The 19,430-nt window shown below is 47.9% G+C and overlaps 1 protein-coding gene across 2 annotated transcripts in view; it reads left to right on the top strand.

The window, feature by feature from the left end:
* The first annotated feature begins 6,975 nt into the window (after nucleotides 1-6,975).
* Nucleotides 6,976-19,430, top strand: part of ARIH1 (ariadne RBR E3 ubiquitin protein ligase 1) — a 52,308-nt gene continuing 39,853 nt past the window's right edge. The window contains exon 1 of one of the 2 annotated variants that reach the window (XM_054642392.2): nucleotides 6,976-7,507. In XM_054642392.2, coding sequence (XP_054498367.1) covers nucleotides 7,145-7,507 — 363 coding nt within the window. In that variant the 5' untranslated portion in view covers nucleotides 6,976-7,144. The remainder of the gene's footprint in view (nucleotides 7,508-19,430) is intronic. The other variant, XM_054642391.2, reaches the window with a different exon arrangement.

Below are 19,430 nucleotides of genomic sequence, written 5' to 3'. Positions count from 1 at the left end.
ATGGGGAGCTCCCCATCCATAGGGAGGGGACTAAGGGTCACCTAGAGATAGAGAAGCTGGGCTCCATCAGGAAGGGGGTCAAAGAGAGCCAAATGGTGTTGCCATGAGCTCAACACCAACACAGCACTGCATCTTTCTTTTCCAGCTGTGTAAAACAGCAAAGTCCATCTAATGGGAAGGTGAGCCAGGAGCCAAGGACAGGCACAGCCTTAGCAGGTGGGTGTACCTCCACAGCCAGGCTAACAGAGCACAGGGCTGGACCAACAGAGAATTAAAGGCACCGAGTGAAGTCCAACATCAATTTAGGAATAGCTAGGAGCAGGTACACTCATAGCAGAGATCAGGAGGAATTGATTGCCTGGATCTCAGAAAGAATGGAACTTATGGAGTTCATGGGTGGAGGTCTCAGGAGAGGGACCAATTAAAGGGTCAATTAAAGCTTGTTGGTTCCCTCAGGCTCCTGACAATCATGCCTTGTTTTCCCTACAGAGGTGGCAGGACCCAAATTCAACACAATGGCACATGCCAGGCTGCTTCCTCACTATTCTTCCAGGATTTTGTGGCCCTTCTCTATCTCTGTCCTCATCACACAGCAGGAAAAGAGAACACCTGTATTCCAGCCTGTGTCAGACCTCTGGAAAGTGGCCCCTGTCATTCCTTGTGTTCAAGTTTCCTGCTGCCAGTCTGCATAAAACCTCTGTGATCTCGAGCTGGGTTTGTTGCTTTTCCCTGTGCAAACTTCTGGAGCACCAGCTGTTACCACCATTTTCTGACTGTATTTGGTTGATTTCAGTATCTCTCAAGTAGTTTCACTGAATTAAAATTTGAGTGGAAGGAAGAACACCCCAAACAAGGCAGTTTGTTGCTGTCTTCCATCAGGCAATGTCAGGACTGTGCTTCCCAGCGCAAGAGACAGAACTGTGGGAGTGCCCTGGCTTGAGGCGAATTCTCATTTCAGCCTGGGGAAGGTGGCATGTTTGCCAGCTTATGTAAAGCATTGTGATCAGAGCTTTCAGTCCAAATATTCCAGCCTTTCTACAGATTCAGTTGCTGATGCTATTTTAGGGGACCTGATGTCTCTGGGGGATGACTCATTGAAGTTCATCTGTAGCTGGCCAGCATTAATCCAGACTAACAGTCTGATTTTCGAGTGTTTCTTTACATAAAAAAAACTGCTTAAGTGTGTGTCTAACTCTGGAGCTTGGCTGGAAGAACCTGGTTTGCACTCTGTCCTGTGGCAGGCACAGAGCACCAGCAGCCTGAAGCCACTGATGCTCTTCAGTAGCCCATCAATAATCAGCTCATGGGCTCAGAGCAGATCTGCAGGCTGATAAAACCACCTGGGAGGCCTTTTCCAAGGCAGTTCAGCAAGGAACATGCAGGGAGTGAACCCCAGGCAGGGTTGTACTGGCTTAGGTACAAAGCTTAGGTACTGGCTTAGGTACAAACCCCTCTGATGCAAAAGTTGGGACTTGCTGGAGGACTGCAAAAAACTGCTGTGCCAGGACATTGCTGGATTACCTGCTTGCTACCAACAATGAATTTGGTAACAATCCAAATTAATTATTCTGATATAAATTGTTATAAAACCTAGCTGGTGTCACATTTGAGTCTTTCTGGTTTGTTTGACTTCAGGGCATGAAGGTGGCCTTTGGGCTATCAGTGCAGTTGCATCACAGCATTTTTAAAATATATAATTCCATTTGTTATGCTGCCTAACTCCCCATAATGTTGGCTGCTTCTGCATTTAACCAGGAGGGTGTTTTGCACACTGATTCTTCCTCTGATGAGAAGCCATTCATGAACACCTTCACAGGGCATGAGTTTTCCATTTGCTTTGCTCTTTGAGCCAACACTGTCTAGGAAAATTGCTCCTGAATGAAGCAACTTCCAGCTCAAGGGACCTGTTGATGGTGTGGCTGGAAGAGGGCTTTGGAAAACACAGATCATCTCCTGGAAATACCTCGAACTTGAATTTTGGCCTCTCTTTATGGGCAAAACTACTGTCTCCATTTGCTTGTTTGCCTTCACTTTAATCCTTGGTAAAATAATGATGGGATTTGGACTGGAAGCACAAGGGTTTTAGGGTTGAAGTGTCCTTACTTGTGGTGGTGATCTGGAGGGAGTGTGGTCAGCATGTGCCAGGTCTTTTCAGGTGTGGACCCTCCTGTTGCACATCTTTGTATTTCAGGGATGATGTTGCTTATCATCAAGCAGAGGGGTGCTCCCATTTAAACACCCAGCAGGAGCCCCCAGAGACATTTGGTTGAGCTTTAGCATGTGCACAAAGAAGATCCTAAACATGAGATGCTAAATCCACATCCAGGTGATTCTCACCAGCTCTAACAACTCAGCCCACGAGGAACCTTGATGTTTTGGGGGCCTGAAGCAAGCTGGTATATATAGCAGGATGCTTTTGGAGGCACAGGGATGCATTCCAGCACTTTTCAAAGCACAGGATAACTCATTTCCACATCCCTACCTTCCCAGCTAGACCACCACTTATCAATTCTGCTATTTCAACAGTTAGGAGCTTGAGAGTGGAGTTTAAATCAAAAAGCTTGAAGTGAGATGTGTTCATCAGTGTGGAGGATTTGGGGTCCTGACTCGAGCTCAGCCTGGTGGTGTTTCCCCTGTTGATGTTATCACAGAGCTTTTTTTTCTTCTGAGTTATCTCCAGCTTGCACAGCTTTGGAGTGGTGATCCGAGGGGCTGCTCAGCCCATGCTTATGGTTGAGGTTGTTAAAGATTGTGCAGACACCCAAAATCAAACCCTAGGCATTGAGAAATCTTCTGGATTTCCTTTCTCCCAGCGTGGGAGCTCTGTGTGTCTCTGGTGATGGAGAAGAAAGGCTTTTTCCAGAGATCCTGCCTGCCTCAAGGAATGCAGGAGCAGGAAAGAGGCTGGGTGGGATGGGAGGTTCACCCTGAATCTGCAGGCGGTTTGTGGTGTGGGGCACCAGCACTTTCACAGCATTTTGGCATCACGAATCAGGGCTTGTCACGAGGAGATGCTGCAAGTTCTTGTGGAGGCTGAGTACATGTGGCTGCTGTCCCTGGCTGCTCCCAGTCACGGCTGTGGGGCTGAGCTGGAATCAATCAGAGCCTGTGGATGTGCCGTGACAAACTCCCTGTGCCCAGAGGCGACGCTCCCATAAATCCTGTAAGCATGTGCTTAACTTTGGGGAGCAAGGTGATTGCAAGGCAATATTTTATTCTTGTCAGCTTCAGTGTTAACAGTTACCAGAATCACTTGGGTAATTAAGCTCTTGCAAGAATAAAGTGAAAAAGCACCAGGTGTCTATGGAGATCTAAATCATTTTTTAGAGTGGGCAGAAGAGCAGTTTTTGGCTTTCCTCAGTAGCTGGAGTCCTAAAATCCCCAGAGACAGTGCAGATCCCCTCCAAATGAGCTAAAGGCAGCAGCCCTGCTTTTCTCAGGTACTTTTTGCCAGCCACCTACAAGAAAGTGGTGGGTGACCAGGGCTTCATATGTGACCGTTTGTTGGAAATTTCAAAATAAAGAAAAGCCTTTTGCAAAAGGCATGGCTAAAACTTCATTCCAAAGAGTATTTTTGAGATGTATTAGTGCAACTGTTGCTGGAGTAACCAGCTGCAAAATGCTGATGCCTGTCTTGCAGTTGGGAAAGGTAAGGCCGGAACTGTAGAAGGAGAACTGGTTTCCTTTATCTGTGGGATGTCATTGAGATGATCCCATCACTGTTTATAAATATTTATTACTGGAATCATAGAACCATCATAGAATCATAGCATGGTTTGGGTAGGAAGGTAGGTCCCTACCTCTAAAGATCATTTTGTTCCAGCCCCTGCCATGGACAGAGACACCTTCCACCATCCCAGGGTGCTCCAAGCCCTGTCCAACCTGGCCTGGAACCCTTCCATGGGCAGCCACAGCTGCCCTGGGCAACCTGTGCCAGGGCCTCCCCACCCTCACAGGGAAGAATTTCTCCCCTGTCTAACCCTGTCCTCTGGTAGTGGAAGCCATTCCGTGTGTCCTGTCTGTCCATTCCTTGTCTCAAGTCCCTCTCCAGCTCTCCTGGAGCCCCTTTAGGCTCTGGCAGGGCTCTGAGGTCTCCCTGGAGCTTTCTCTTGTTCTTGGGGTGAGCATCCCCAGCTCTCCCAGCCTGGCTCCAGAACCTTCTCTCTCTGGGCTCTGTGCAAGGCTCTGGGCTGAGCTCTGCAGCCTTGGCCAGGGCCAGGACAGGGCTGTAGGGAGGTTCTTGGAGCACCTGGAAATGGCCAGTCCCTGCTCCCAGGAACAGCTCCTTCCCAAACACACTCCTGGGTCTGTCCTGGAGGGGAAGATCACCTCGGCAAAAGATTTTTGTGTCCAAAGCCACCAAAATCCAATAAAGCCAAACCCCATTGTTTGGTCAGTGCCTTTCTTGGGGTCCCGTGGGCAGATGAGCAGCCCCAAAAAGGCTTGTACCTTGTCAATGTTGGCCAGGAGCTGGGCATGCCACCAGCTGGGCAGGATTAGCTCAGAGTCCCAGGGGGTGACACACAGTCCCCCTTGGGGATGAAGCATGGGGTGAGGACCTGGAGCAACCACCTGAGCCCACACATGACGTGGGACCAGCCTGGCAGGTGTCCAGATGGTGCATCTGGAGCTGAACCAAGTCAGGGCTACTTACATTTATGTAGGGCAGGATGATTAAAGCTCTGGCCTTTGCAATTCCACCTAAGTTGGGTAATTAGAGAACTGGCTTTATTGACTGGGTAGCATGGCATGAGGCAATGTGCATGCCCTGTGTGCTCTTGACCTGAGCAGAGCAGCGCTCAGGGAGCTGCTGCCTGTGTGTCTGAGGATGAAGCTGGGTACCCAGTGAGGGTTCTAGAGACATCTGCCAGGCCATGGGACACTTAATCTGCTCAGATCCCTGAGGGCACCTGCATGTGTAAACCCCTGTCACTGTGGCCATCATTATGCTGTGTTCCAGCAGGAAATAAACACCCTTTGGGATGTGTCTTCTAATTTTCTTCCTGTTTCACAAGGGATTTGTATGAGACAGAAGCAGGAAGCAGGATTCTGCTGCAGCAGATGACTCCTGTCCCAAAGAGCTGATGAAATTTGTCACACCTACACCACATACTGCCCTGATGAATCTCATCTTCATCCGAGCAAAGTGGGTGAATAACATCACCACATCCGAATGGCCTCACTTCACCCCAGCAAAAAATTATTCCCCAGGGCATGAGGAAGTGGAAGGTGAGCACCAGCGGGAGAAGGTAACCCTGGAGCCCTCCTGGGGCTGTGCCAGGCTCTCACATCCATGGTGAATGAGGACAGTGGTGGAGAGAGGGGAGCAGCTGGTTCTCCTCTGGGCCAGACTGCAGCCTTGTTTCCAAGCCAACCAGAGTTCTGTGAGCTCCCCGAACGGCTGCAGACAATGAGCCCAGTGAGCCTCCTCCATGTCAGCCTGAGCACAGCTGATGCTGGAGGCAGGGAAGGCTGAGACAAAGGGTGCTCAGCCCCTGCAGCACCTCAGTGTTCATCCTGCCCTTTGTAGCAGCTCAGTGTTCAGGTGAGAGGCTCTAGCAGGGATGAGACCACCTGGGAACAGCATTCCTGAACTGCCCAGGGCACTTGTCAACTCCAGGAGGTAAAAAAGTCTATCCCTGGTCTGGGGGTGAAACCACTTGTGTGTTCTTCTCTCTGCAAAATGCCAAATTAACAGAGAATAAAGGGAATCAAGCCTGGCACCAGTGAAAACCCAAGTAGTACATCTTCACAGACTAGAAGACAACACTGGAGATTGGAGATGCCACCTGGCACAGTCAGGGTCCCCCCAGTGACAGTGGGCTCATGTTTATCCCATGGAATGACTAGGAATTTCTGCCTGGAGGGTTTCAGTACAATTTTATTCTGATTTTGAGGCAGTGCAACCTATTTTCCTATACCTTTTCCTCACATTTCCCTCACATTTCCATCACATTGTCCTCACAAGTCGCTTGCCAGAGACCACTCAATTTAATGGTGGCACTGGAAGTTTTCTCCATGCTTGGCTCACAGCACAGCTCATGAGGGCTCCATGCCCCAGCTCCACCTCATGTCCCATCACCGGGTGGGCAGAAGGAGAAGCTGGTGACCCCCCAAACCTTCTGCTCCCCCACCCCCATCAGGAACTGTAGGGATAGGACAGAGTAATGGGTACAATCTGAAAAAGGGAAAATTTAAGTTACATATTGGGGAGAAATTCCTGCCTGTGAGGGTGGGGAGGCCCTGGCACAGGGTGCCCAGAGCAGCTGTGGCTGCCCCTGGTTCCCTGGAAGTGTCCAAGGCCGGGTTGGATGGGGCTTGGAGCAATCTGGGATAGTGGAAGGTGTCCCTGCCCATGGCAGGGGGTGGAATGAGATGAGCTTTAAGGTCCATCCCAACAGCTTAATACTGTGTAGCACCAGGAGCAGCCGAGGGAGCAGGGGGGGGCTCAGCCTGGAGAAAAGGAGGCTCAGGAGGGACCTTCTGGCTGTGCACAACTCCCTGACAGGAGGGGACAGCTGGGGAGGTCGGGCTCTGCTACCACGGAACAGGAAACAGGACAAGAGGAGAAGTCCTCAAGCTGTGCCAGGAGAGCCTCAGGTTGGACATCAGGAGGAATTTCTCCATGGAAAGGGCTGTCAGGCATTGGATGGGGACATAGTGGAGTCCTCATCCGTGGAGGTGTCCAAGGAAGGACTGGACGTAGCACTCAGTGCCGTGGTCTGGTTGACAGCACGGTGTTGGGTCTCAGGTTGGAGTCGATGCTTTCGGAGGTCTTTTCCACCCCAGTGGGTGCGGTGATTCCGCGGTGATTCCGCGCCGGTTCCCTGCCGCACCCACCCTGGCGCCGCGCCACACTCAACATGGCGGCGCGGGCATGAGGCGGGCGGGGGCTGGCTGGGGGCGTGTCGCGCACCCAAGATGGCGGCGGCGGCGGGCGGGGTGAGATGGTGGCGGGCGCGCAGGCGCGGGCGGGCGGCGGTGACGCGCGGGGCGCGCGGTGACGGAGCGCGGCGGCCGCGGCCCTTTGTTGGCGGCGGTTGAGGCGCGGCGGGGCCGGGCCGGGCCGGGGCCAACGGCGGCGGCGGCGGGGCCGGGCGCGGGGAGGCCGCGGGAGCCGCCGCCGCTCCCTCAGCGCCTCGCCATGGACTCGGACGAGGGGTACAACTACGAGTTCGACGAGGACGAGGAGTGCAGTGAGGACAGCGGCGCGGAGGAGGACGAGGAGGACGAGGAAGAAGACGAGCCCGACGATAATCTGGACCTGGGCGAAGTCGAGCTGGTGGAGCCCGGGCTGCGCGTCGGCGGGGAGCGCGACGGGCTGTTGGGCAGTGAGACGGGCGGGCTGGGCCCCGGCGGCGGCGGCGGCGGTGGCGGCCTGGGCGGCGGACCGGGCCCCGGCGGCGGCCCCGAGCAGGAGGAGGATTATCGCTACGAGGTGCTGACGGCCGAGCAGATCCTGCAGCACATGGTGGAGTGCATCCGCGAGGTCAACGAGGTCATCCAGGTGCGGCCCCCCGGCGCCGGGACTGGGGGGGACGCACCGGGGAAGGGGCGTGGGGGGTGGCGGGACGGGCCAGCGGCCTCCTGCGGGGCACCGGGCCCGGCGCGTCCGCGGACCAGGGCCTCACACATACTTGTCGGTAACCCCGGGGCTGGAGCGGGCTCCTGAGTACCCCCCGGGGCCGGAGGGGGCTCAACTCGGTATCTCCGACGCTGGAGGGGCGGGGGGAGCGACTCCTCTCGCTACACCCTGGGGATGGAGAGGACTCCTCGTCCCCCCATTCTCCCGGGAGGCCCCTTGGGCCCGGCCAGGATCTCGCTTCCTGCTGTGGAAGCGTCGGGAACGAGGCCTTTGGCACTGAAAGGGCTCCTCTTTCTTTGTGTGGTTGCGAGCTGGGGGCCGTAATCTATGTTTTTTTCTTGACTCCCCTCCGTCCTCATGGTGTTTGGGGGGTGTAGCTCCTCCAGCTCCTTCGCTAACCCGCGGAGTCCATGGCAAGCCCTGGAATTCCAGGAGAGGCACCGCTCTGGTTTTGTTGCCGTCTCCCTTCCCTTCCCCCCGCCACACACAGAGGTTGAACCTTGTGTTTATTTCCAGCACAGACCAGGAGGGGTACGAGCAATCCCTTCACAACCGTAACTTTTTTTACCCTCAGTTTTTAAGCGCGTCTCTTTAAAACTGAAATAGAGTTTGAAATAACATCTACCTTCTTTAGATCAAAGTATCTACGTCTTATGTCTTGCCTCCTAAGTTTTTGGGGAAAAAAATCAAGCCATTGAAGCAGTTTAGCATCCTTTTCTAAATGTTCGTGGCAGGGTTTGGCTCCAGCTCACCATCAAGTTCTCGATTCAGGTCACTTTTCTTCAGGTGATGGGATTTCTTTAGTTCCCGTTTATTTTGCCATTACTCAGAGCCACTAGGAAGTTGCTACCCTTTATCCAGTATGCCAACGGGAATAGCATGATAAATCTGTGGATATTAAATATTGAGGGATCCAGTGCCCAGAAAGCAGTTGCTGGGCTGGTTGTGTGTGTGTTGGTAAATCTCTTTAAATACGAGATACCTCAGTGAATGTCTTTTCTCCAACTGTCCTGTGCTCTGCAGTGGCTGTAACAGCAACTTTAAAATGTTCCTTCATGTGCTATAAATCCCCTGTAGTTTATATGGAACTTGATGCAAACAGCTGTAAAAATATTTGCGTGCTAAATTAGTAAATGGCATTCCTTGAGTCAAATTAAAGTTTATAACTTTAATGATAGCATTGCCCATGTAGAGCTGAATAAAGGAGTCTGCCCGGATTAGCTGATTACCCTGCAGTTAAAGAAGATCTCATGGTTAAACAGGGATGTTTCTTTGCTCCCAGTTATTGATCCTGATGTAGGCAGGGAAACAGTTGGCAGGCAGACATGCAAACAGTTGGGACCTTCAGCTTTTTACTCTTTCAAAGAGCCATTAAAATAGTGAGTCTGTGTTTAATGATTAAGATTGCAAAAGTCATGTCCCATTCTGTTTTTATTGAACAGACTCTGACATACTCCTTATCTTTGCATAAGACAAGTGGTGGAAAAGTTGCTGCCAGTGAGGAGCTGTGAGTGCTCCTGCTCCTGCATTTTCCAGACCTGGCTGGTGGACTCACCTGCATGTTCTTTGTGAATGAATTTATTAGAGAAGGTCCTGATTGCTGGTCTGAGTGGATTTGCCCTCCTCTTAAACCACCCTGAAGCTGTTAGACTTGTGTCCTAGACCTGTGAGTTGCAGAAATAGTGGAGAGCAATGGGTTGAGGTGACGAGCCCCTTGTTCTGCCCCATCCCCGGGGTGGCAGCTGGGGGCCTGACCCTGTGCTGGGCTCTGAGAACCACCCCCGACCTTCCCGAGGCTGCTCTCCTGCTCCAGTTACTGCCTGGCGTTTGCAGTGGTTCCTCCTGCTTTAGCAGAGCAGGGTGCACAAAGTCTGTCTGTTGAGAATATCGTGGGTAAACTCAGGGCCCAAAACCAGCTTAGGCCCTGGAACACATCAGGAGAGGGTAGGAAAGCTCTCAGTTGCTGAGGATGGCTGTTAAATGCCATTTTCCTGCCATCACATTTCTGGGGTAACTGGCCTGACTTTGGCCAATGCTTCAGGATTTGCTCATCCTCACTCCTGTGGCTGCTGGTGAAATCTTCCAGGGCTCTGTTCTGTTTATTTCCTTGTGTTTGGCACCCAACCAGGATTGCTGCTGCTGCTTTTCTGGTTCAGTAAACCTTTTCTGGAGTCACATTGGCTCGGGATCCTGCTGCGGATCCTCGGTTGCTGAGCTGTGATTCACTTGTTCCAGTCAAGTACTGATGGCTTTGGTCCGTGTGTGTCTGCCGTGGGTTCTTGGGAGCAAATAGTGATGGTTGTGGTTACATTTTTGAGTGCTTTGAACTTATTTGTTCAAGGGAGATGTAATGTGCAGCCTGAAAACTTCAGCTGTGGGTCTTGTGCTCTCTAATGAGTGATTTTTTTGATGATCCAGTGTAAGGTATAAATGGGATTTTGTTTTGCAGCTGCAGGGAAAGGAAAATAGAGCAGGGAGCCACAGAATATTTTCAAGGAGGTATCTGAGCCATGGCAGGTGTAACTCTGTATTAAAACACTCCATTTGAGCAGTTACTAGCTGACAGGGCTATGGTTGAATGGTCTAAATTAAATTTTTTCTCCCATCCATTTGGTCATTTCCAAATACAAGCTGTGTGTGAAAAAACATGAACTTTTCAGGGAAGGGATTTGATCTGATGGAGACTTTGCAGAAGTAAGAGCTAACTTGTGCCTAAGTTGCTGTTCACAGAGCCTGTGATTCACCCCTTAGTGTGGAATGGGCTTTTGGAGACATCTGCTCAGTGCCAAACTCTCATCACTTGGCCTCCCTAAGGCCACTGAACCTGCAGTGAGCCAGGCAGGTCTCAGATATTCAGAATATTTTACACTTGCTCTTTCTTGTCTGAGCATAAGCAGGATTTCAGGTGTTTAATGGTGGGTTTTGTACAGTGTTTGGCACTTATGCTCATAATCTGATTTGTCTCCATGTGTCGCACAACAAGAATTCCCCTTGCTCTCCAAATGCAAAAATAGGGGTATGAATAACCCCTTAACCTTGTGCTGTTGGTTGGCTGAGACTTGAGTATTCCTCCCATCCTCTCCCTGTGATTAGGTGGAGCAGAGAGCCATTTGCCATGGTATTTGGAATTTTCGTTGTCTAAGTAAACAGGCGAGTTTCTGGTGGTTTTCCAGCTGCTGGCAGAATAAGTTAGCAAGGGACTGTAAAAACCTAGACATAGAGGTGCTGTGGAACAAAAGGCTTCTCCTCCCAAAGGTATTTTCCCACAGTTAAATGTCTTCCCCATATTCTTCCTCTCTGAACTTTTGTCCAATTAATCCACTGCCACTTCTTTTTTTTATTTTTTTTTAATATCAGATTGCTATTTCCATTTTTGCTCTAGATTTTTTCTGAAAATAAACTTGAAAAATGTTTAGAATGGCATATTTATTTCTGCTCTTGAGTAGAGCACATGATGTTTCTCTGTAGCCTGGCTTGGCCCAGTATTCTCCTTGCTTTGTTGTAACCTTGTGCAATTCCAGTATTACCAGGTGGGATTAATTTCCCCTTTTTGCCTGCCTTTTTCTGGAGCATTCCAATGACATTGTTGTGATGTCACTGACCATATTCATTCTTCCTGGACTTTGTAATGTTGAGGTATTGAAAATACTGGGATGAAGCTCTGAGGTGGCAGAAAAAGGAGTTGAGCCTCTTGTTTTCTTTCCCCACCCCACAGCAGGGATCAGGATCCTGGATGTGGCTGGGTGTTGTGCCTGGCCTGCATGATTGTGAGCATGTTTAGCTTCAGACCTGAGTTTGCTCTGGAAGGATGTGGCATTCTTGGATCCAACAAAACTTAGTCTAGCTCAAAAATACCTTTTCTTTTTATTAAAAGCTTTAAATTAGATTTTTTAGAGCAGACCAGGTCAGATGTAAATTCAGAGTATTTGTATCAAGTACAGGTTTCTCATTTACATTGTGGACCTGGATGACTTCTTTGGAAGCAAGGTGAGGTCCTTGCTGGTAGAAGCTTTGCCATTAAAATAAGTCCAAACCCCAGACCACTCAGGAGTTAAAAACCCCTCTTTGTTGAGAAGTGCCTTTTCCCAGAGGCCCCTGGAGTTCACAGCCCTGGTTAAATAGAGCTCTGTGATGACAAGTACAAACCCATTGTTACAGGAGGGGTCTTGTTAAACAGTGGCTTCACTTGCTTGGACAAAACATCCTGAATTTCAGGCAGAACTTAGGAAATCTTCCCAATCCTGGTGTAATTCAGCATACTGTGGGCAGCACATTCCAAAGGTATTGCCCAAAACAGGGATGACTTGCCAGTGAGCAACAGGAATTGCTGCTTGTAGTACAGGGTCGTGCTTAAAGCTGTATTTAATGCTGAAGATGACATCTTGGAAGTTGGGAGTGCTTGGAGCTGCCTGACAAGGATTAGGTGGGAGTCTGTGGGTGGAAGCACTGGAGGCTGGTGCTGCTTCCATCCGGGCCCTCTCACAGCCCGAGGTGCATTAGCAAACCTCCCTGTGGTTACTTATTTGATAATAAAATTCATGTCAGGGGCCTGAATGTTATGATGCTGGGAGGAAATGCTTTGTGAAACCCCATGTTTCTGTCATGTGGTGTTTATAAGGTGTTTCATTATGGTAGGAATGCATTTAATATTTCCAAGGAATGGAATAAACTTGGTTGTGACAAAGCATTCCTGGAATCTTGTATAAGCAATCACTCCAAAGCTTTTGGAAATGACATGGTGTCTGTTCCTGACTGCCAAGACATGTAATTCTGAGTATTTATAGAATTTTTTTTTAGTGTTACTTTAAATTTCAGCATTACCAGGTAGAAAAGTCTTGTTAAGTCTCTAGAGGAATTTCAACTTAGTACTTAGATATGACCCATTTGCTTTGTGCTTTATGTTTCTGTTAGGCCAAATGCAAATCTTGTGGTTGGCCATGTGTGAAAACATTTGATGCTGGTTGCTTTTGTCTCAATGTAGTTTTCCCAAAATCACAGCAATGCAGCCTTTTCCTTAGAGGCCTTGGGGTGCAGATGGGAATCAATGTGTTCTGGGATGTTTCAAAGTGAAACTGAAAACACTAATTTTTTTTTGAGCTGCTTTTAAATGTTTATTTCCAGAAAGCTAAAACTAAATAGTAAATACAGTTGTTGCTATTCCCTGTGGGTTTAATTTCAGTGAGCAGGACCATCCCTGCTGTGCAAAGTAGAAGGGTTGTTTCTGCTATAAAGTGGAAGCTGTGAGACTGCAGTTGATGCAAAATGAGGTATTTCTGGGTGTTAAAGCATCATTAAAAACAAAGACATGGATTCCCCTTTTATACTTGTCCCAAACTCTGACCCCTTAGTTTTAACCTTGCACGAGTTCAAGTTTCTAACAGCAAATAAACCCCAGAGCTCCAATGCCCTTTGGAAATGTAGGGCAGTCCTGTGTCTTTGGCACCTGTTGAATGGTTTTCAGTTTTCTATTTCTCAGCTAATTTCTCTTCCCCTTTACTCCATTAATGAAACAAATGAGAATGTGGTTCTGCTGTTGGTGTCAGGTGTGATGGTTGATCTCCACATTGTACTTGTTTTAACAGCAAGTCAATGTTTTCATCTGGAATTTCTTTGTAGGAGCCTTTTTTTTTTTTCCTGGAGAAGGTAGCAACTCATTCCTGTGTTTAGGAGAGCTGGTTAACTGGGAAAAGAACCTGGAATTGTCTGTAACTGATAAGGCTGGAAGTTCTTTCCAGATAGCTCAGTCCTCAACTCCAGGGTCCTCCAGATTTCTGGTACTTCTGTAATTATCAGGCTCTGAGTATTGTAAGTGATGTTTTCTCTTTGTGCCTGGCTGTGCTGGATCCCTGACAGCCACAAAGGATGTTTGGAGGCCGTTGGGTGCATACAAGTGCTTAATGCTGCTGGATTCATCAAGTCATTTAGGAGCTTCAGCAACTGCAAGGAAATTGCAGCCTCGTTTATTGTAAAACACCTTGGGAGGGTTTGTAGCTGCTCAGTAATGCCAAATGGTGCATTTGAGCACAGCCCAGAATACAGATGCCTCAGGTTTGGGAGAGGGCTGCTGGCTTTTTGTGGGGGATGTTGGTGCAGGAGGCTCTGAGGGGATGAGGCATTCAGGTGGAGAAAAATAATTACTAATTTGATAATGGAAATGCTGATAATATTCAAGTATCTTCACCATCCTGGATGTTTGGTGTTGGGAGTGTTGGAAACCCTGAGCTTGGCCTGTATGGAATTCCTTGCCTTGCTCTTAGCTTTTGATCTTGAGCTGTGATGGAAACACTGTTTAAATGAATGCTTTGAAAACTGCCATCCAGGGCTTCCCTCAGTAGTTGTTTCAAGTGTAACTGGGTTTATACTTCACAGGTGTGTTCCTTGCCTGAATTTGGAATGCCCATGTAGGTGCAGAGGCTCTTGCAGGAGTGACCCCTTGTTTAGGAGGTGTAGCAATGCCAGGTCACAATCTCTGGTACTCAGAGCAGCTCACTGTGGTGAGAGTTTGAACCACTGTACATACACAACACTCAAACAGAACCGTTGGCATTGAGTCTTTTCCTTGTTTTTAAAGACTGAGAACTTCTTCCAGATGTTGGGAATCATTTCAGATCCAAAACCTAACGTAGATAACTTTTGACAGCAGCAAAGTCACTTGGAAGAAGTGAGTAAGCCCTTGTGAAAGCCTCTTGGGCAGTTGTGGCACATTTTGGCATTGCCAGCAGTCTAGCCTTGAATTTTGGGCAACTTTTTGGAACTGGTGGAGCACAGAGCTGATAGGCATTGCCACTGCCTAGTAAAAAGGGAGAAACAAGGATTTGGCTTTGGAGGGATGTGTCCTCCCTCTGGAGAAGCATGGAGCCCAGCACAGCTTCTCCAGGCCGTGGTGTGGTGCCTGTCCTTGTTGCCAGGCTTGTGATGGCAAAAGGTTGTGGTCCTGTGTGGATGTAGGAGCCAAATAGAGCTGCTGGGGACAGGGCAGTAGCTGAGAAGCCTGACAGCAGGTGGCTCTTGGCTGTAATTTGGTGGTAATTGAGTGTAGAACCTACCTAAAGCTGGGCTTCTTGGTCTTCTCCTGGTGGTTTTCACTGGTGCCCACTTACTGCACATGAAGATACTTCTGCCCAGTCTTTATAAAACATTCCTGGTTTTGTATCTTCCTTGGTTAAAAACTAATATGTTAGAGCACCATGTGGCACCTCTTGTTTCCAGGGACAAGCAGTGCAAGGATGATGTCTTGGCCATCTGCTTCAAAATTAGGTCTTATGGGACAGTGCTTGTGTCTCAAGCGTGGAGATGTGAAAGGCTTCCTGGTCTGAGGGGAGGGACTCTCCATGTACTGTGACACCACAAATAGGCCTTGTCATGTGCATTTTAATTCACAACAGATGAAGCTTTTGTTGCTTTCTGATTTGAGGAATTTGAGAGCTGAAGGAAGATAGTCCCAATATTTCAAATTAAAAGCTTGCATATTTGCTTATTGCTTTCAGAAAAATTGTTTGTTGCAGTGGTTTCACCAGATGAGGGATGCAGACTCTGTTTCCCAGCAGATAATCAGCACAGAGTAGCAGTTCCTGCTCAAAAGGATTCTACTTGGGCACAGTTAAAGTCCTCTCAAAATGGAGAAGACACAGTAAAAACTTAGTAGAACCCGAAGAATCTGTATAATTGCACCTAAAAGTAGTCAAATGCCAAAATAACTGACTTCTTTGAGTGTTAGTTCAAAGGTTTTCTTTTTAAACTAATATTTGCAATTCTTATTAAGGAGGCAGCCTGAAGAGAGTTTCTTCCAAGGTAAAGAAATGAGAATTTGAAGCGGTTCTGAAGGTTCCCATTTCCTGCCTGGTGTTTGTGACTGGGTCAGCCTCTGAAGGAGTGTGTTGGGTGCTGCCTTGCACAGGGTGGATTTTTGCTGTTTTCTTCAGCAAAATACTTGCAGAGCCACAGAGGAAGGAGCTGGTATTTGAACAGCACCCTTGTGTAAAAAGCACAGCAGGACAGGGCTGTTTTTTCTGTCCTGTGCTTGCTTTGGTGGGTGTGTGGACCTGCCATGGTAGTGACAGTGCAGGGTCACTTCTTTGAGGTTTGCCTTTGGGTTTTGGAGTTGGGGCACTTGGGATGGGCTTGGTTGGCTTGAAACACCAACTCACTCGAACCTTTCTGATGTTTGAGTGTCTGACACTCATCCCCAGTGGTGCTTTTTGGGATGTACAGACCTGTGCACCCACAGCAGAGCCGTGGTTACATGGATGCTGGTCCTGGACAGTTCCCATTCCTGGCTGCCTCCATGCAGCTGTTTGCAGGGCTGTAGAATGCAGGGGATCAGGGAACTCTCCAGTTCAAAGTGTCTCCTCTCTGCTCTTCTTGCTCAGCCCTCTGACCCCATGAGCAGCTGCTTTGTTCCAGGTGCCAGAAGTGATGGTGTTTGAATTGTTCTACTCTGTCAGCCAAACAAATGGATGTGCATCCACACCTCAACATTTCTGGGGTCTGTTTTGTGTGCACATCTAGTTAGAAGTGCATATTTAACTTTGGGAAGAGCTCTGGAGAGTTTTTCAACATTTTGATGCCCTCTGCAGCTGGTAACTGTGGGCTTGGTGTGTTCTTGTGCAACAAAACACAAATGCAATCAGCATTCCTTTGTCTGGCAGACAGAAATGTGGAGAGGGATTAGGGGAAACCAGGAGGACTCACATGAATAAACAGCCTCCCTTGCCATGAGCTTTCCTGTGTGGGAAGAAAAACTTAAGACTGAGTTAACTCCTAGTTCTCTTTATCCTACTCATCTAGCATTTGAGAAATAGGGAGTAAAAAGAATGGTGTGAAAAGAAGAGTGTGGGAGAGCCATGTCTTGAGCTTGGATTCCAGAGCAGGAGTTGGAAGTGACAGAGCTTTGTTAAACAATGTGTATTAAAACCAGGCTGAACAGCAGCTTTTTAATAAAAAGGGGGGAAGAGCAACATTCCAGCTCTTAGTTAGCAGTGTAATTTTTCCTCTGGGAGCAACAGTGTAAACTGGAAGGTCCTCGGGGTAAAATCTCACCTAGTGTGCATAGATGAAAATAACTATAATATAAAATAACAATTCAATAAAAAAATTAACAATTTCTGTACACTGTGAAGATCTGATGAAATAATGTGTTGGATGTCTTTGTTTTGATAGTTTGTAGTACTTCTGCAATGACTGAAAGGCCATCTGAGCAAATTAAGGTGATAGTCTTTGATTTATACACATTTTAGATATGCATTAGGTTGTTCTGTAATAACCAGTCTCTTTATTTTACTTGATAATATGACATGCTTGAAATGTCCTTATTTGTACTGTTAATAGAGCTGAAATTGATGCTTGAAAATGTGCACAAAACCATTTCTGGCTGGGCTGATAACTTCTAGAAGGGGAGCAGTGCAAGGTCTTGGAGTTCTCTTTAGGGCTGATGGATACTGAAGCTCTCTGGAGGGAGGGTGTTTGGGCTCTGTGTCACTCTCCTGTGCCTGGTGTAATTCCCTCCTGTCCTTTGCCAGGGTGTTTCTGCAGGCAGCACTGGGATTTGGAGGAGGCTGGGTGCCAGCCTGTTCAGTGCACTCAATTATTCACCAGTCATTAGTGTAATTATTCCTCTTGCTGCCCTGCACAGCAGTTACAAGGCAGGGCTGATTGGGTGGGGTTTTCCTCTTGCAGAAGCCCAATGTCTACATGACAGTAATATTTTAATGGGAGAGGAACAAGGGACATCCTTGTCACCTGGTGTGGAGTCCATCAAATACAAAATTGCATGTCCAGGTTTGTTTCCCATTCAAAATAGGGAATAGGGATAGGGAATCTGCACCTCCTTGATGGTTTCACTCAACAGCTGTAGAAACACTTGGGATAAAATGAGTAGAAGTCTGTGTAGAGGCAAGTCTTCAAAGCCCTTAAAGAAGAAAATGGTGAAAACACTGGAGGTTTCCCATTCTCCCCCACTGCTGTATGACTTGTGTGCTGCTATTCCTGTATCAGATCCCACCAGACTATTTTCTCTTAACTTGAGGGAGTTCAGGTAGCTGGTTAAAAATACCTGCAGCAATTAGAGACTGCAGTTAGACTTCGAGGTATATCTTGTTGGGAACAAGAGTGAACAAGTGATTACTAAACTCCTCATGCCTCCAGACTGTCTTTTCTTCAAAGGTGGCTTCTGCAGAACCCTTGGAGGAAAACGTTTTGGGGTATAAAGAGACAAAATTATTTCTTGTAGCGGAAATCCCAGCTTATAAAGTAACGTGTTGCCAGGGCTGTGTTTTGTTGGCTGTAAAACTAAGTAAGAATAAATGAGCAGAGTGTGGTAAATAAACTGCGAAGTCATCATTAAAAAATGATCCCAGCTAGAAGAGGCTTGTTGGGAAAAGGATGCTGGCAGGTTTTCCAAGTGCAGATGCAGGTTGTGCCAGCAGAACAAAGTGCTTTTGCAGGTAAAGCTGCTTTTTGCAGGGAAGTGGTACAAGCCACAACCACATCTGCGCTGGGGCTGCTGCCAGCGTCAAGATGCTGCCAAAGATTACATCCCCAAGCCACTGCTGCATTGGCAGTGGTTTCCTGGGCCTAAAGAGCTTCAGAAGATGGCTATTTTTTTTTTCCTTGATTGAGTGTTGTAGACTAAGGCATAGGCATCACCAGAATGGATTTCCTGCCTGTTTGTCAGGGTGACATTGGGTGTTTGAAACATATTTTGTCTGTGATGGGGAGATGAAGTCACCCTGAGGAATGTGTTTTTTTCTTTCCTGAAATACTGTGGAGTGTGGTGATGCTTCTGTGCAATGGGAAGACTTCCTCTTTGCCCCAGTGGAGAGGGAATGGGTCATAAAAGTGGGTGTTCCTTTGAAGAAGGGACAAAATCAGAAGCAATGAAGGACAGAGAACTGAAGAAAAGTACCAAGTGCTCACCTCACTAGGGCCTGGAAGAGAAAAAGAAGCTAGAAAAATGTTAAGGATTTTTTTGTTCTCCAAAAATACTCATGTAAATTGTCCCTGGCTAAAAATTCTTGTGCCAAGCCTATTTTTCTCAGTAGTCACGCTGCTGATGAAAGGGTTAACACTGGCATGCCACCAGTGACTATGTATCCAAATATTTTTGAGGTAACCTGGCCATTGCCAGGAGAGAAGTTATTCACTGGGATGGCTTTTGTTTACTTACATTGGTAGATCTTTAACTTGCAGGAGTTTGTGGGTGCCACCTCATTGTACTCATGGAAGAAGTTAGCATCCCTTACCATTTTCTTTTTCCTGTCCGTATATTTGTTGGAAAATGTTAATTATAATGTTCTGAACTGGAAGTCAGGACTCAGGACAGGCTGCACAGGGCATGTTACTGTGAGATTTTTGCATGGTGAGTTATTTCCCCCAAATACCCGTGAGTCTGAGGATTTCTGGGGATTTCTCTGTTCACAGTCAGGTTATCCTGTGATTTTTAGGAATCAACAGTGTCTGTCTTGAGGTGATCCAGAGTTTGGCTGGATTATATCTTCTGTACTAAACAACTCATGTGTCTTTGTGCCCAAGCACCCTGTGATGGTGTTCTCCAGCAGTGCCCAGTAACAAAAGCAGGTCAGATCACCCAAAACAGAGACATAACCAGCAGTGTTTGAGAGACACATTGATGCTGAGCATCCTTGGAGGCTGATCCTCTGCTTGCACACTGTCTGAGGAGGGGACACCCTTAAATCATCATCTGCAAGGACAATGTGAGAGCCCTTTGCTGAGGACTTACAAAAGTTAACTGAGAAAATCAGTTGTTTTCATGGCACACATTTGAGCCTACAGACAGGTCTGCCATGGAAATAGGCTGTGGAAAAAAGTCCCCAAGTTATTGGGAATT

Source organism: Agelaius phoeniceus, chromosome 13 (genome assembly GCF_051311805.1).
Source record: "Agelaius phoeniceus isolate bAgePho1 chromosome 13, bAgePho1.hap1, whole genome shotgun sequence".
Classification (NCBI taxonomy): Eukaryota; Metazoa; Chordata; class Aves; order Passeriformes; family Icteridae; genus Agelaius; species Agelaius phoeniceus.
This window is presented reverse-complemented; position numbering and strand designations above follow the sequence as displayed.